The sequence below is a fragment of the Nerophis lumbriciformis genome, linkage group LG20 (genome assembly GCF_033978685.3).
Source record: "Nerophis lumbriciformis linkage group LG20, RoL_Nlum_v2.1, whole genome shotgun sequence".
NCBI lineage: Eukaryota > Metazoa > Chordata > Actinopteri > Syngnathiformes > Syngnathidae > Nerophis > Nerophis lumbriciformis.
In genome coordinates, this window is record NC_084567.2 from 7,090,027 (window position 1) to 7,108,988 (window position 18,962).

Sequence of the window (18,962 nt, forward strand, 5' to 3'; positions counted from 1 at the left end):
AGGCAGTGCCATCACGGCACACCCTCGATATTGTTGTCCGAGTGAAAATCGGGAGAAATTTGGGAAAATTGTTGCCATGGGAGATTTTCGGGAGGGGCACTGAAATTCGGGAGTCTCCCGAAAAAATGTGGGAGGGTTGGCAAGTATGAGCATGATAGCTGTTAACTGTTAAGTGCCTAAGATGGTAGTTATTGATTAGCAGTGTGATGAGGGCTTTCTGCTGGTGAGTGATTAGCACTACAGTTAGAGCCACCTATCGCTAGGTAGAAATGAGCAGTTTCACCAACATTTTTATGTGAAACCATATTACTAACTGTCTGGTGTTTTACAGGATTCATGGAAGTTTATTGTCATACCAGCACACGATACACATGAGATGGCACACAATTTAGTAGCACATGAACAATAGGATTGGCATACTTGCCAACCCTCACAAATTTTCCGGGAGAGTCACGAATTTCAGTGCCTCTCCCGAGACAACCATTCACCCGAATTTCCCCCGATTTCCAGCCGGACCTGAGTGAGGACAGCCTGTCGTCACGTCCACTTTTCCTCCATATAAACAGCGTGCCGGCCCAGTCACGTTATAACATCTACGGCTTTTGGAGCTCAGTGCGCAACTGCACACACAACAAGAAGGAGACTATTATATATGTCTCCGTTATCCATAGGTTTATCTATAACCCATAAAGTAGGCAGGCACAGAGCTATTTCTCAGCGTGTGTTTATTCCAGCCTTCACGTTAATACACTGACACACAACATCCGGATTCCCATAATGCATTGCTTCAAAACTACGGCAAGTAGTAATGTCCAAACAAAGACAGTGACAGAGAATAGAACGAGGATGTACAATTCAACCCTAAACTCACTCCTTTCCTGCAAATTCAATTTCACCTATGCTCCTACAAAGGCTGTGCTACTGGCTGCAAAGCATTGCACTTTCAAATACAACAATGAGTAGAGAGGAGTGTTTTGTGTGTATATGTGTAAATAAATGAACACTATATATATATATATATATATATATATATATATATATATATATATATATATATATATATATATATATATCAGTGACGTGCGATGAGGTTCATGACTGGTGAGGCACTGACTTCATCACAGTCAGATTTACAAACATATGAACCCTAAAGAGTATCTTATTCACCATTTGATTGGCAGCAGTTAACGGGTTATGCTTAAAGGCTCATACCAACATTCTTCCCTGCTTGGCACTCAGCATCAAGGGTTGGAATTGGGGGTTATTAAATCACCAAAAATTATTCCCGGGCGCGGCGCCGCTGCTGTCCACTGCTCCCCTCACCTCCCAGGGGGTGATCAAGGGGATGGGTCAAATACAGAGGACAAATTTCATTACACCTAGTGTGTGTGTGACAATCATTGGTACTTTAACTTAACTTTAACTTTACACATACAAACTGTAGCACACAAAAAAACACATTTAATTAAAAAAAACGTTATTATGGTCTTACCTTTACTTGATGGATGCCAAGAGCCGCTGACGGGAGTGTTATATCAACTAAAGCCCTCACTTAAACTTTCCACGTGCAAGATTGAATCTATTTAAAAAAGTGTAACCGAGGGTTTATAAATGTCGCCTATACTGTATGAAACTACAAAATAACAAACACGGAGGCTCCAGTTTACACGAGGACCACTTTATTTACCTTCTTTCAAAAACTTCCGCTCCACTCCAACGTGTCGTCACTTCCGCTCTTAGCGCCTTCAAAATAAGAGCTCAAGGCATATACTGTATAACAGCGCATAACAGGAACTTAACATCACAAATAGGAAAGCCCATAAAAATAGGTTACAAAAGTTATTTAATAAGAAGCCAAAAAGTGCAAAAACAATAATGTTCGTGTTGGAGGAGTTGTCTGCAGGTGTACCTAATGTTGTGGCCCTGCAGTCATTCACAACTCCTCCAACACGAACATTATTGTTTTTGCACTTTTTGACATCTTATGAAATAACTTTTTTAAATAGATTCAATCTTGCACGTGGAAAGTTTAAGTGTGGGCTTTAGTTGATATAACACTCCCGTCAGGGGTTGCCGTGCATTCTACGGCGGGGGTGCAGGAGGCGAGCCTCAGCCAGTGCGTCTTTTGCAGCCGTTTTATGATCGCTCAGCACAAGAAATACGTTACACACATACAGTTGTTGACAAAATACACTGTACATTATATACCTCAGCTAACTAAACTATGGAAATGTATAATATAATTCATATAGCAATACGGTCTCACTGCACAGCAGGCCAGCAGTTAGCCGAGTCCGCAATCCATGTTGCGGCACTGAGTGACGTGCCTCAACTGGCTGCTGTTCACCGCACCGTCTTTTCTCAGTATTTGAACGGCAAATGTGAAAATTCAGCGATTTTAAATAAAAATAATCTAAAACGGGTGAAGTTAAATGGAAAATAACTTTATAGTATAATCATATATATATATATATATATATATATATATATATATATATATATATATATATATATATATATATATATATATATATATATATATATCATATAACAATTTAATTAAAAAAAATTATTTTTACATTTTTTTTCTTTCCATGATGCCTGCCTCTTGTGACTGCACGTCACTGTTATATATATATATATATATATATATATATATATATATATATATATATATATATATATATATATATATACACATATATATATATATATATATATATATATATATATATATATATACATATATATATATATATATATATATATATATATATATATATAGCTGTAATTCACTGAAATTAAAGTATTACTTTTTTTTATATATATACATATATATAAATAAAAGTAATACTTGAATTTCAGTTAATTCTAGCTATAAATATACTCCTCCCGCCTTAACTCCAAGGTTGGCAAGTATGAGGATTGGTCCTGGTGGAGATCTACACTCTTAGTTATTTTCTTCTTTATTCAGAGTAATGATTTGACTTTCTAACGGTTTTTAACTAAAACAACTAAGTGGGTTGAAAAATATTTCTGTTTCTTGTAGTATTTAAAATGTATGATTTTTCTTCTTCGATGTTTGCCCTTTTTCTGGTTTGAACAACAGCCATCGAAAAAGTCTGTGCACATGCTTGTTGTGTGTATATATATATATATATATATATATATATATATATATATATATATATATATATATATATATATATATATATATATATATATATATATTATTTTCAAAGAGTATTATTTGATGTTAGATACTTTTGCCAACCATTCTTTTAAAACAAGACTAAATTGCCTTTATTTTGAAAAACAACTGTTGTGGAGTAGGAAACGGAAGTTGCTAACTTCTAGCGCATGCGCAAATGTACTCGAACCAAGCAAAAAGACGACGAGGAAGTTTTTCGGAGAATGTTCGAATTCACGATCTTTAAGTCAAATGATTCACAGCAAATATAGCAACAAATATCTCAATTGGTATTTTCCAAAGCCACGAAACGTGCATTGAGTTTGGAGCGATATGTGAAGTGAAGATTGAAGACGTGATAGAAGATGGACGACTACTGCTATGCTAAGATGGCGACGTCCGCTAAAAGAGAACATGAAAGAGAATCAACTTCCAGCAAATCACCAACGGAGATAAAGACGAAAGATGAAGGTGAGTGAGTTGAAGTTTTGTCATTTGAAAACTATTTGAATTTCAAGCCCTTAAAGTGGAAATGAGCCGACCTTGTTGAAGAATGTAAAGAAAGAGCCGCCATGATTGTTAGCTTGAAGAAGGCAGTGGAGTTCACATCAGAGGAGATGAAAGAATGCAAAAGTCAAATGAAGAAAGTGGAAGAGCAAAACAAGCGCTTGTGTAAAGAAAAGAATGATGTGAAAGAAGAGATGTTGGGGAAGAGTAAGAGATGTGAAGAGAAGACTGGACCACATGTCTACATCAACCTGCAGAGGATTGGAGGTAATAAAGAACAAGAAAATAAAAAATGTATGCTTTGTTCAAACACTAATGGTAAAATAAGATAGCTGGTAGTGTTTTTGTTATACTGTAAAGTTCAAATTTGAATGACAATAAAAATAAGTTTAATTTACAAACATCTGAGCCTCTTTAAATCTTTGTATTAATTTGTAGTTCTTTTCTTCTTGTTTTTCTAAAAAAAAAAAAGGTGTGTTGAATTCCTTTGGTGGTGTTTTAATAACAGATCGTTTATGTTAAAAATGTGCCTGAAATGAAACAAAGCCCCAAATTCGAAAAGACAACTTTCACGAGGGTGTGACACGAATGTTCAAGAAACGGAATTCAGAAAAATGTAAACAGAAAACCTGAATTAGATTAGTTTTTCATATTGCTATAGTCATTTTAATTTATTGTTACTATGATTTATAATTTACATGTTATATATTTGTTACCAATGTATATGTGGTTGTTCTTTTAGATTGTATTTAAAATTGAGTTTTGATGCTACTGTTTTTACGTTTTCAAATTAATAAATAATTCAGTTATTTATCGTGATTCCAAAATCCCTCAAAATAATCGTTATTATTATGTTTTGCCATAATTGTCCAGCCCTAGACGAGGTATTGGAAAGGACTACACGATAAACTATGTATCACGATACTTGAGTCACGATACAATAGTCTATTGTAATATTGTGACATGGCGTTTTACTGCCATTTTTACAAAGTCACTGAAAAATTTAAAAAACAACTTAAAATAGATGTATATATGTACATGGTCCTGAGTAGTCTTGGGTTCAAAACCGGGCTCGGGATCTTTCTGTGTGGAGTTTGCATGTTCTCCCCGTGACTGCGTGGGTTCCCTCCGGGTACTCCGGCTTCCTCCCACCTCCACAGACATGCACCTGGGGATAGGTTGATTGGCAACACTAAATTGGCCCTAGTGTGTGAATTTGAGTGTGAATGTTGTCTGTCTATCTGTGTTGGCCCTGCGATGAGGTGGCGACTTGTCCAGGGTGTACCCCGCCTTCCGCCCGATTGTAGCTGAGATAGGCTCCAGCGCCCCCCGCGACCCCCCCAAAAAAAGGGAATAAGCGGTAGAAAATGGATGGATGGATGGAGATGCCAGTAATATTTTATTGGACAAACTTGTCAAAAACAAAGTAATTCCAATGATCATTGCAATTGTACAGAAAGTGGATCAAATATCTTGCTTTTAATATCTAAAAAAGTTCTCTACTTCTTAACTACAGACTTCTTTGAGATAGATACTATCTTTTTTAGTTTTGTGATGTATTCAATATTGACTTTTTCCCCACTGTTAGTTTGTAGTATCCTAATGTCCATCGCAGCAGATGTTTTCTACTTTCTGTGATTCTAGATGAACTTTTCTGAGTCTATGACAAGTCATGTGAACATTGATCCATCATTCTGGCAAGGCACTAAATGAATGGCCATGAAACACTACACACACATACAGTACATAGAATAAAGTGTGTTTTTGTTGTTTATGTCTTTGTGTCAGACGTCCAGCAGCTGATCGGTAATCCAGAAGAAGTTTCCCCTCAGTTAGGGGGGAGCTCCACTTTGAAGCAGGAGACTCCACAACCACCCTGCATTAAAAAGGAAGAGGAGGAACTCTGCATCACTCAGGAGGGAGAGTGTCTTCTAGGACGAGAGGAAGCTGATTACACCAAGTTTCCACTGAGTATTCTCTCTGTGAAGACTGAAGATGATGAAGAGAAACCACAAGTAGACAACCTCTTAGCTCCACTATCAGATAGTGAGGCTGAAGACGAGGTTGAAGAACCTTTGAGCAGCGATACAGACTGTGAAGGTGATATGAGGACTCATACTGACAACAAACACTCTGAATGCTCTTCAAAGAAGAGAGGTAAAACATGTTTGAGCTGCTCAGTTTGTGCTGAAAGTTTTACTACAAAACCCAATTTGACTCGACACATGAGAACACACACAGGTGAAAAACCATTTAATTGTTCAGTTTGTGGCAAAAGCTTTTCTCAAAATGTCAATTTGACTCGACACATGAAAACACACACAGGTGAAAAAACATTTAATTGTTCAGTTTGTGGTAAAAGCTTTTCTGTAAATAGCATTTTGACTCAACACATGAGAACACACACAGGTGAAAAACCATTTAATTGTTCAGTTTGTGGCAAAAGCTTTTCTCAAAGTAGCAATTTGACTCAACACATGAGAACACACACAGGAGAAAAAACATTTAATTGTTCAGTTTGTGGCAAAAGCTTTTCTCAAAATAGCAATTTGACTAAACACATGAGAACACACACAGGTGAAAAAACATTTAAATGTTCAGTTTGTGGCAAAAGCTTTTCTCAAAATAGCCATTTGACTCAACACATGAAAACACACACAGATGAAAAAACATTTAAATGTTCAGTTTGTGGCAAAAGCTTTTCTCAAAGTAGCTCTATGACTCAACACATGCGAACACACACAGGTAAAAAAACATTTATTTGTTCAGTTTGTGGTAAAAGCCTTTCTCTAAATTGCCGTTTGACTGAACACATGAGAACACACACAGGTGAAAAACCATTTAATTGTACAGTTTGTGGCAAAAGATTTTCTCAAAATAGCGATTTGACTCAACACATGAGAACACACACAGGTGAAAAACCGTTTAATTGTTCAGTTTGTGGCGAAAGGTTTTCTCGAAATTGCCGTTTGACTGAACACATGAGAACACACACAGGTGAAAAACCATTTAACTGTTTGATTTGTGGTGAAAACTTTTCTATTAAGAACCGTTTGACTGAACACATGAGAACACACACAGGTGAAAAACCATTTAGTTGTTCAGTGTGCTGTCAAAGGTTCCCACATAATGCAGACGCAGTAAAACACATAAGAACACACAAGGCAAAATAACCAATTACCGGTAGCTGTTTAGTTTGTGGTATGTTGCTCGTACTCTCCCAACTGCGCCACGCCGTCCCCAGGTACACGGTAAAGTGGGGCTGTGACTCTTCCCCCTCCACCCACTGAAAACAAGAGTAAAATAAGCAATCAGTAACCCCACTTAAAATGCAGCATGAGACACTGCACACTGATATAGTTCTGTGAAAATGATTGTCTTCTGTGCAAATGTCAAGAAAGTGAACAGTGTGTGATTTACTGCAATACTGTCAGTCTTTTCACATTTTATTTGTGTTTTGTTGAAATTGTTCACACATTGCACAGCTTTTATTTTTCTATCAATACACATTATGTCTAGAAGGCAGGAAGTAACTCGACACTCTTGAATAGTTTCTACCTTTCTTTGAAGCTTGCATATCCAGTAGTTCTCAATCTTTTAAACTAATATTTTATCTTTTATCATCCATTTTATCTTTATCTTTTATATTTTATAATTATTATTAGATCTTTTGAACTTATCTTTTATCTCTTTTATGTTTTCCATGAAGACATAGTGAATCCCTGTACATATCCAATGGATACTTTTGGCAGTTTTAAAAGACCAGTAGCCAGCTTTCTTTCTTATTCGAGAGAGGAGTTGCTCACTTTGAAAACAACGGGGCGTGCTGGCATACGACACTCAATTCCAGCGGAGCTGCGGAAGAATCCTCGGGGCTGCTAAGCTAAAGGCTAAGCGAGTGGAAAATCGACGGCGCTACAAACCATTCATTCCTTCCGTCATCATGGGGAGTGTGAACTCGCTGCTGAACAAGATCGACGAGCTTCATGGACTAAAAAACCAGCGTGTGTATCGAGAGAGCAGCCTGTTTATCTTCACGGAGACGTGGCTAAACCACCTTGTACCGGATGCTAACCTGGACCTGCAGGTATTCTCTGCAGTGAGAACTGACAGAGACACTAAAGTATGTGGGAAAAGCAAAGGTGGGGGGCTCATCATATACGTTAAAAACCACTGGTGTAACCCGGGACACATCTCTGTGAAGAAAGTCTTGTGTTGCCCGGACCTGGAACAACTATCTGTTAGCCTCCGGCAATACTATCTGCCGAGGTAGTTCAGTCACGTGATCTCCCTCTGTGTTTACGTTCCCCCGAGGGCAGATGCAGCCAATGCATGTGAGATGATCCACTCCATCACATCAAGGCTACAGACAAAACATCCTGAGGCTTTTTTCATCATTTCTGGGGACTTCAATCATGCTACTTTGGACTCAACGTTAGCTGCTTTTTTACCAGGCTGTGGATTGTCCCACGAAAAACAACAGGACAATTGACCCTCTGTATGCTAATGTCAGGAATGCATACAAGGTCACACCCGCACTAGGGAAGTCTGACCATAATCTTGTTCATTTGCAGCCAAAATACACCCCTCTGGTCCAAAGACAGCCTGTTAACACTTGCTCTGTGGTGAGGTGGTCCCCTGAAATGGAAGATACATACCTGCCAACTACTCCGGTTTTCCCGTAATTAGTACGGTTTTCATCAACCTGCATCACCTGCAGTGATAAAAAAATACGTTTTTTCATTAATTAAATTTTTTTTTTTTTTTTTTAGTTTTATTCACGAAATCGCGTAACAACAATGACAATCGACACTGCTTCTTGTAACTTCCTATCGAGCCATTCCGAATGCCATGCGCGAGGCTATTTATAGCACCGCTGCCAAGCACGAGGCCATTGTTTCCAAACGAGCGAACGATCATGGAATCAGCCGGAGAAAAATCGCATACAAGTCTTAAACCGAAAAGAAAACTGCAGTCATTCCGTGAAGAATATTCAAAAGCCTATCCGGGAATAATTATCCGTTCCAAAAAGGGTGAAAACTACGCGAATTGCACCTTGTGCAGACAAGATTTTTCGATCGGACACGGAGGAATTAGCGATGTAAAAGACCACGTTGGGACAAAAAACACAAGTCTAATGCCGTTGCTAGCGATACAAGTGGAAAACTTTCAACGTTTTTCGTCGCCCAAACAGATTCTTTGGATGTGATAAATGCCGAAGTTTTATTTACGGAGGCAATAATTGAGCAAACAAAAAGGTAATGACACCAATGTTATCTATTGGAATTGTTTAGTACTGTTATACTGTTAAAAGTGTTTATACTATTTATGCTTTCAAGTCCAAGTTGAAGAAATCTTGTTAAATGTTGACAGCATAACTACCAAAATACAGAAGTATGTCCTTAATATTTTTGCAGTGCTATTTCTGTTGAAAAGTTCAAATGATTACATTAGAGATGTGATGTGCCACTTTTCAAGTGTCTGATGGCTTAAATTAATTTTCATTAATTTGTCATATTTTGAATTCTTTTGATAGGCTTACAAAAAAACTACATTTGAATTGTAATTCCATGCTATTGACAGGACTATTAATTTTAATGAAGTTAGCTTACCATGTTTACAGTATGATAATTGTGATAGAAATGTGAATTTTAGGCACAGAATATTTTTTACAATTGAACAAGGCAGTAGATTATACAAGCTTGGACAGAAAGTTAATAATGACACCAATTTTTTTTTTAATGGAATTGTTTAGTACTGTTTTACCATTTGTTTACTGTAAAAAGTGTTTATACTGTTTATACTTTCAATTAACAAATTGAAGTCTTGTGAAAGGTTGACAGGATAACTGGCTTTAACTGTCAAAATAATTTCAAACTATTGAAGTTAGTTTACAGAATAAACATGTCAATCAACCCATATGATTTTTGCTGTAATATTTTTGTTTTGAAAAGTCACTGTGACTGATAGAAAAGTGATGGTTTTAGCAACATTTTAACCTGTCTGAATGCTAATAATCATTTTGCGTCGGGGGGCGAAGGAACCCCCCACCAGGACTTTGTCCTGGACCTACCGGGGCCTGCGGCCCCTGGACCCTGGCTACTAGGTTTTTCTGATTTCAAAAGTTGGCAGGTATGAAGATACCTTCAGGGACTGCTACAACACCAGAGACTGAGATGTATGTGCTGCTTCCACATGGTGAGGATATTGATGGGCTGACTCACTGTCTCACGGATTACCTCAACTTCTGCGTAGACGTGACCTGCCCTGCTAAGACTGTTCGGTGCTACCCTAATAACAAACCCTGGGTAACACAGGAGGTTAAAGCTGTCCTCAACAAGAAGAAAGCTGCCTTCATACTCCTCCACCTCTATGCAGACATTAGTCATCTCTGTAGACCAGGTCATAGGTCAACTGAGGAAGCTACACCCTAGGACAGGGGTCGGCAACCCACGGCTCCGGAGCCGCATGCGGCTCTTTGATCACTCTGATGCGGCTCAGCAGCTTACTTGCTGAACCCCCCCAATTTTCCCGTGAGACTTCCGGATTTCAGTCCCTCTCGCAGAAAACTCCCGGGATTAATATTCACCGATTTTCACCCTTAAAGCTATAATAAGGGCTTGCCGTGATGGTGCAACATTTGGCGCCCTCTACAGTCTGCATTGACAGCGTGCCAGCCCAACACTTGTTATACAATATATATCATCTGCTTGCACACGTACGTGACAGCAAGGCATACTTGGTCAACAGCCACACAGGTTACACTGACGATGATCATATAAAACAACTTTAACACTCTTACTAATAATATGCCACACTTTGAACCAAAACCAAACAAGATTGACAAACACATTTCGGGAGAACATCTGCACCTTAACACAACATAAACACAACAGAACAAACACCCAGAATCCCATGCAGCCCTGACTCTTCCGGGCTACATTATACACCCCTGCTACCACCAAACCCCGCCCCCACCCCAAGCCTGCTCCCTCACACATCAACCCCCCCCCCCCCCCCCCCCTTCTGTGCGTCGGTTGAGGTGGGCGGGGTTTGGTAGCAGGGCTGCATGGGATTCTGGGTATTTGTCCTGTTGCGTTTATTTTGTGTTACGGTGCAGATGTTCTCCCGAAATGTGTTTGTCATTCTTGTTTGGTGTGGGTTCACAGTGTGGTACATTATTAGTTAGAGTGTTAAAGTTTTTTTTTATACCGCCACCGTCAGTGTAACATGTGTGGTTGTTGAGCAAGTATGCCTTGCTGTGACCTATGTGAGCAAGCGGAAGCCCCGCTACAACCGCTACAGCTGGTTGTAGCGGGTGCTATATGCTGTACCATCACGGCACGCATGACGCTGACAAGCGCTATTCATTAAAAACCCGCGTGCTGCACCAGCTTAAAAATTCCTAATAAAGGTGTGGTCAGCGTGTCTGAGACCCCTGGTTTATGCATAGCACAAAGCAAAAAAAAAATGTATATGCAGTGTTATGTCTTTTAAAATTTCAAAAATGTTTGCGGCTCCCATTGTTTTCTATAATTTGTGAAACTGGTCAAAATGGCTCTTTGACTGGTAAAGGTTGCCGACCCCTGCCCTGCAGAACTGGGTGAACCACTCCAGCGGATCCTCAACCTCAGCCTGCAGCTGGGGAGGGTGCCCACCCTCTGGAAGACGTCGTGCATCGTTCCAGTTCCCAAAAAGAAGTGCCCCAGTGAGCTGAACGACTACAGACCAGTGGCGCTCACCTCTCATCTAATGAAGACAATGGAGCAGCTCTTTGTCAGCCTCCTCAGACCACAGGTGCAACATGCCCAGGATAGCCTGCAGTTTGCGTACCAGGCAGGCGTTGGTGTGGAGGATGCTATCCTTTACCTGCTGCACCGAGCCCACTCACACCTGGATAAGGGAAATGGCACTCTGAGGATCCTGTTCCTGGACTTTCCGAATGCCTTTAATACTATCCAGCCCCGCCTACTCCAGGACAAGCTGGGCAGAATGTGAGTGGACCCCTGCCTGGTTGCCTGGATTTCAAACTACCTCGCCGATAGGCCACAGTATGTCAGACTGAAGGACATCACGTCTGACACTGTGATCAGCAGCACCGGAGCACCGCAGGGAACGGTGCTGGCTGGCCCCTGTTCTCTTTGCCCTGTACACCGCTGACTTCTGCTACAACTCGGAGCTGTGTCACATCCAGAAGTTCGCGGATGACACAGCCATCGTCGGGTGCATCAAGGACGACCGAGAGGAGTAGTTTCGGAGCCTGGTGAGGGACTTTGGTGCCACAGGAACCTCTTGCAGCTCAATCCGTCAAAGACCAAGGAGCTGGTCATTGACTTTGGGAGGTCGAGTCCAAGGTCACAACCTATTGTGATCGAGGGGGTCGAGGTACAGACCGTGGACTCATTCAAGCACCTCGGGGTGTGGGTGGACAATAAGCTGGACTGGACTGTTAACACGGACCACTTGTACAGGAAAGGACAGAGCAGGCTGTACTTCCTGAGGAGGCTGCGCTCCTTCAACATTTGCAAAACACTCTTGTGGATGTACTACCAGTCTGTAGTTGCCAGTTTTCTGTTCTACATGGTAGTGTGCTGGGGGGGGCAGTACATCTAAGAAGGACAGCTCCAGACTGGAGAAACTGATCAGGCGGGCCGGCTTTACGATCAAAATAAAACTGGACTCACTGGTGACAGAGAAGAGGACTGTGGAAAAACTAGTGAGCATCCTGGATGATGCCAGTCACCCTCTGCATAGCGTTATCAGTAGCCAGAGGAGCCTGTACAGTGCTAGACTGCTTCATCCCAAGTGCAGGACTAATAGACTCAAAATCTCCTTTGTCCCACACGCCATCAGACTGTAAAACTCCTCTCTCCTATCTATCTATCTATCTATCCATCTATCTATCTATCTATCTATCTATCTATCTATCTATCTATCTATCTATCTATCTATCTACCTCAGTTTGTATGGTTTGTTGAGTTAGCACAGGATTAATATGAGGTAGTTGTCATTTCCACATATTTTTGTTCGAACCTAGATGGGTTGTGACTTAAATTTTTAATTGCTTTATAGAAACACTGAGATTAAGTCTAAATGAATTGCATTTTTTAAGGTGTTTTTGAAAATGCACCTTTTTTTCCTCTAAATTTTCAACTAACTTGAAGTGTTTTGTCAAGAGGATTATTTGTGGTATGTACATTTTCAGAATGTGCTTGTTCTAATTTGGGCCGAAGTAAAACAAAGAAAACAATCTTAAGTTGTCGTAGTCGTAGTTTTAAGTCATCATGCCATGATTTTACCCGTCCCGCCCAAGTGGAAATAGATTTTCCTCCATGTGGCCCCTGAGCTAAAATGAATTTGACACCCCTGCTGTAATGTGACTCATGTGAGCAGGTTACTGTATAAACACATTTTGTTATAAGTTATAAAAATGTGTTCAGTTCTCAGAGACACATCAATGTCAGTGTAGCTGCTGACAGAAGCAACATGTATATTTAATATATAATGTCATAGTTGGTGAGAATAAATAAATACAGTGCATAAAGATAAATTCATATTGTACACATAATGTGATTAAAAAGGTATTTCCTTGGGTTAATTCATGCAAGTTTATTTTTACTTTATTTTTGTTACAAACCCATGTCAATTGAGTGGGGAATATAATTTGGTCAAGTTGTTGGGGGGGACAATTAATATGTGAGGGAATTAAGGAAGCAGCATGAGACGACAAGTGTTTGATGTGGAAGACGTTAATGGAGTCTCGGATTGAAAATAAACTTTATTCCCTTGGAGTTTATGAGGCCAACGAGGTATGATTACTTCTGATATGTTTGTGAAATCTACTTGTTGTCTTTTTTGGATGTCAGACTTAATTGTAAGTTCTGTTTGCTTATTTTATTACTTCTGACGGCATTATATTTGGCATCGTTGGTAACGTGAAGAAGACGTGGCTGAAATAAATGTCTGTGAGAAAAACGAACGACTTGAGCCTTGATTAAGACCTCGGAGGGAGTAACACTGATAATGGGCCACAATTTACAGGTCAGTGATTTGATGAGTTTTCAGAAAAAAGAATGGGTTTCAACTAAGGCTGTCAATGTTAACGCGTTAACGCATGTGATTATCAAAAAGAATATATCGCGTTACCATAAATGAATGATGATTAATCACAGTGTTGGTTTTGACCGGCGCAGGAAGGCAGTGCGCATTGCACAGACAGCGATGACGTCAAACAGCAATGGTAGAGGGATGTGCTCTGCGCCCACTTTCGCTTCAAAACAAACCTCGATGGAACTTCAGATAAAACTGAGGTTATTAGTCAGTAATGCAGCGACAAACTTTCTTATCATCGGCACACATCAAGTTTAAAATAGAATCAAAGAATCAGGACGCACTTTGTCCTGTATGTTTATTAAGTAAGTGGCCAACAGAGCCCATTATTTTGTTTTCATGTTCCCGGGTGTGTGTGAGAGAAAAAGGTCAATGGTGACGTCACACGCCAGTTTTGACACAGCAGTTTGGCTCCAGTCGCCAACACGCACCGAGCAGGCATCTTGTCAGTGCAGCAGATAACTAAAGTCAGTGTACAAAAGTGAAAATAGAAGTGTTCTGCTGTCTATGCTTGCAATAAGAGCAATATTTATGTGAGCGTGTTTGTTTCCTCACTGAGTGCAGTTGGTCCGAGGTCGAGTACAAGTCATCCTTCAATGAGGATATTACTGATAAAAGTCAAGAGGAAAAAACGTCAAAAGGGTGAAATGCTATAATGTTGAAAATGTATACTGGGGTAGTGTGAGTTTCACACTTTCACAAGATTTACTTTGTCAAACAACTTGCCGTTTGCTTGAACCCACTAAAAGACAGAATACAACATTGTCGATTTTTTAAAATTTCTATCTCCAAAGTATTTTGATATAAAAAATGTGAGCACTTCAATTATAAGCCAAACATGTAAGAAAATATGAAAAGGGCCGCTAGTTATTTAAAAGGTATTTTATTTTTTAAAGTGCAGTTGTCGATCGGAAGTGGCAAACTTCTGGCGCATGCGCAAACACATGGAACAGTGGAAAAGCGGAAAGTCCAAGATGGCGGACTAAGCGACGTGCCTTTCCGGAGAAGTTTCACATTTACGATCTTAAATATTCAAAAATAGCATCAAATACCTCAACTATTCGCCTTTTCTTAAGCCCACCAAACGGACTTTGAGTGTGGAGCGACGGCGTGTTATGTGAAGTGAAGATTGAAGACGTGATAGAAGATGGACGACTACTGCTATGCTAAGATGGCGACGTCCGCTAAAAGAGAAGATGAAAGAGAATCAGCGCCACCAACGGAGAACAATCTGAAAAGCGAAGATGAAGGTGAGTGTGTTGCGTTTTTTCCTCGATGTATGCTGTCACGCCAAATTTCTTCCCCCATTTACTTCTGGGGTCATTTCCTCTTATTTACGTCATTTCCTCTTACGTCATTGCAGCGATCGATAACACTTCGGCTTTGACACAGGACAGCAGCAGCACACACAATATTGTAGTGAAATGGTTTCAACAATAATGTTGATTTAAAGTACAGACATTTAACAGTATTATATATCAATTAATATTTTTTGCACGTTACCACGAAGACAGAAGTTCCCAGCAGCGGGCCTAAATTTTCCCTAACACTCCGCCTGGAATTTTTCGAAGCCTGCTGGTGTTTGACATAAGTCCCCTGGGAAAGATAAAGACAAATGTCATTCAGTGACACCACCATTTTCAGGAGATTTGGATTCTATCGATCGCTTTCTCGTAAGAGGAAATGACGTCAGAGAAAATGACCCCGGAAGTAAATGGGGAAGGGAAGGTTTTTGTAGGGGGAAGAAATTTGGCGTGACAATGCCCTTTTTCTGGTTCGAACAACAGCCATCGAAAAAGTCTGTGCACGTGCTTGTATATATATATATATATTTTATTTTCAGAGTAGTTGTCGATTATTTGATGTTAGATACTTTTGCTAACCATTGTTTTAAATCAAGATGAATTATTTTGAAAAACCACTGCTGTGGAGTAGGAAACGGAAGTTGTTGACTTCTAGCGCATGCGCAAATGTACTTGAAGTCAAGCAAAAAGACGAAGCCCGCATGCTATGGTTGTTCGGAGAATTTTCGAATTCCCGATCTTAAAGTCATATGATTCACAGCAAATATAGCAACAAATATCTCAATTGGTATTTTCCAAAGCCACGAAAGGCGCATTGAGTTTGGAGCGATATCTGATAGAAGATGGACGACTACTGCTATGCTAAGATGGCGACGTCCGCTAAAAGAGAACATGAAAGAGAATCAACTTCCAGCAAATCACCAACGGAGATAAAGACGAAAACTGCAGATGAAGGTGAGTGAGCTATCATAAACCGTGAAAAGAGCGTTCATTAGAACTGAGCCGACTGTGTTGAAGAATGTAAAGAAAGAGCCGCCATGATTGTTAGCTTGAAGAAGGCAGTGGAGTTCACATCAGAGGAGATGAAAGAATGCAAAAGTCAAATGAAGAAAGTGGAAGAGCAAAACAAGCGCTCCCTACTAATGAAATATTTAGCTAGCATTACTAAGCTAAGTTATTCATGGAGTCCATCAACTTATTGGATGGCTGTTTGGGCTGGACAATTAATCAGATTTTAATCTCAATTACAATTAAGACGATTGTAAAAATGTTATTGTAAAAACAAAAAGATGAACGGCTCGCGGAACGTACATGCAAATTCTTGAGTCTGTAACAGTTAAAGGGATGAGTGAGCGTATGATCTGAAAAAAGGCGAGGTGATGAAGTTACATCTCTTTCCTTCAGACTTCAGAACAGACTCACACACTTGCCGTCAAGTAGCGCAATACAACGTGAATCGTTAGCCAACCAAAAAGTAACCACAGAACACTATATCCAACACTCACCAGGAGATGACAATAAACAACTTAAAGGGGAACATTATCACCAGACCTATGTAAGAGTCAATATATACCTTGATGTTGCAGAAAAAAGACCATATATTTTTCTAACCGATTTCTGAACTGCACGGTTTGAACCGTATGCAAGCGAATCCGACGAAAACGACACGACAGCCAGCGACACGGGAGAAAGCGAGGACGAATTTGGCGATCGCTTTCTAACCAACGATTGGTATGTGTTTGTTTGGCATTAAAGGAAACTAACAACTATGAACTAGGTTTACAGCATATGAAATACATTTGGCAACAACATGCACTTTGAGAGTGCAGACAGCCCATTTCAGGCGCGCTAAGAACATATATTTTTCCACGATTTCAGCACTCAGGTTAACCATACCTAAATAGACACAAAATACTGCATTACACAAGACTACCCGAATGTACTCGAATGATTGAAAAAAATAAATGTTTTTAAGCTAAATTATTGGTAAACACAGTTTATGTATAATAATTTACGTAAAACCGCGAGTAATGAATAAAGTTTTCATCAATTAATATATTCTGCAGACATACCCTCATCCGCTCTCTTTTCCTGAAAGCTGATTTGTCCAGTTTTGGAGTTGATGTCAGCATCTGCTTTGAGTGTTGCAGGATATCCACACATTCTTGCCATCTCTGTCGTAGCATAGCTTCTGTCGGTAAAGTGTGCGGAACAAACGACTGACCATTTCGTCGGCTTTCCCCACACCCTCATATTTTGAACAAATTTTGTCCAATTTCTTGCTACTTTCGCATCTTTGGGCCACTGGTGCAACTTGAATCCGTCCCTGTCCGTGTTGTTACACCCTCCGACAACACACCGACGAAAGTGAGAAAATGGCGGATAATAGAATGGCGTTTAATTCGCCAAAATTCACCCATTTAGAGTTCAGAAATCGGTTAAAAAAATACATGGTCTTTTTTCTGCAACATCAAGGTATATATTGACGCTTACATAGGTCTGGTGATAATGTTCCCCTTTAACCATGCCTGCGCCCAAAAATACGCTGCGCCTTATTTATGTGTTAAACACAGAAATAGCACCCGTAACTGACACGGCGCATTTTAATACGGTGCGCCCGATAGTCTCGAATATACGGTATAGTGCAGACCTGGGCAATTATTTTGACTCGGGGGCCACATTTAGAGAAAAAAAATGTGTCTGGGGGCCGGTATATCTATTTTTAGGAACACTAATACAAAACCTCACAATAATGTCTGAATGCTAAAAATGTTGTGACAGACCGCCTTGAAAAACGTATTGGAATTTTAAATTTTTCTATGAAGGATAAAACACTGAATATTGACAAAATATGAATGTCACACCTCCTTTCGATCGACATATTGTACAATCAAGTGAAACGCAACAAAAATGCAACAAACAGTGAAATATGAACGCGAAGGGTAGAAAATAAACCCACCTACAATCTGATATATCTGATACATCACTAAGCTTTAGAACTTTGTTGTGAAAATCTCCTTCCGCGTCAATGGAAACGCTTCCCACCCACACTGCTTGGTGCCTCGTCTGAGCTGCTGTGACGTAGATGACCATAGTAACTAATTAGATTACCATAGTAACTGGTATATCATCTCAACCATTGAAATACTTTGTACAGTTGAAGACTTACGGTCATTAGAAAACATCACTGCACATCATAATGGCAGCTACAGTTTCCATCTTAAAGATCTAAAAACAAAATTGGGGAATGTACGGCAGGCCAGATTGAAAAGCTTAGGGCCGCATGTGGCCCCCGGGCCTTAATTTGCCCAGGTCTGGTACAGTGTCTTCGATAACGGGAACTGGTTCTCAAAAAGGGATTCAAATCCATGGAATCGGTTCTTTTCTTATCAAAGCATCGGGAGAACCGATTTCGAACATCATCCCTTTTGTCAGAGCCATGTTAGCATCCAGTGCTACTGCTAGTCCAACAAGTGCCCGGTTCCTCCACAAAGTAGGCTACTCGTCAGCCTTACCTACGACCAGTGCACGGCCATCCAATAAAATCCCCTCACGCAGTGGGCTTCTTTTAAATCCTCGTCGCCATTTGTAATATTCTGGGTTGGAGTCAATAACCAGGCGAGGTGATGAAGTTACGTCTCTTTCCTTCAGACTTCAGAACAGACTCACACACTTGCCGTTAAGTAGCGTAAATCGTTAGCCAACCAAAAAGTAACCACAGAACACTATATCCAACATTCACCAGGAGATGGCAACAAACCACTTAGATCACTCTATTACATTGTCTACTAGATTTTGCTACTTTTTATTTGACACAGTGCTAGTATGTCTAATCAGTAATCACTGAACTC

At 39.9% G+C, this 18,962-nt stretch overlaps 2 protein-coding genes across 4 annotated transcripts in view; both read left to right on the plus strand.

Moving 5' to 3' along the window:
* Positions 1–18,962, plus strand: part of LOC133619341 (uncharacterized) — a 101,670-nt gene that overhangs the window by 33,533 nt on the left and 49,175 nt on the right. Inside the window, exon 3 of the mRNA XM_061980317.2 lies at positions 5,892–6,941. Coding sequence (XP_061836301.2) covers positions 5,892–6,870 — 979 coding nt within the window. The 3' untranslated portion in view covers positions 6,871–6,941. The remainder of the gene's footprint in view (positions 1–5,891; positions 6,942–18,962) is intronic.
* LOC133619319 (uncharacterized) overlaps positions 14,892–18,962 on the plus strand; it is a 455,654-nt gene continuing 451,583 nt past the window's right edge. For 2 of the 3 annotated variants that reach the window (XM_072915441.1, XM_072915440.1), the window contains exon 1: positions 15,951–16,065. In XM_072915441.1, coding sequence (XP_072771542.1) covers positions 15,954–16,065 — 112 coding nt within the window. In that variant the 5' untranslated portion in view covers positions 15,951–15,953. Of the gene's footprint in view, positions 15,058–15,950; positions 16,066–18,962 lie in introns of those variants that run through there. The other variant, XM_061980289.2, reaches the window with a different exon arrangement.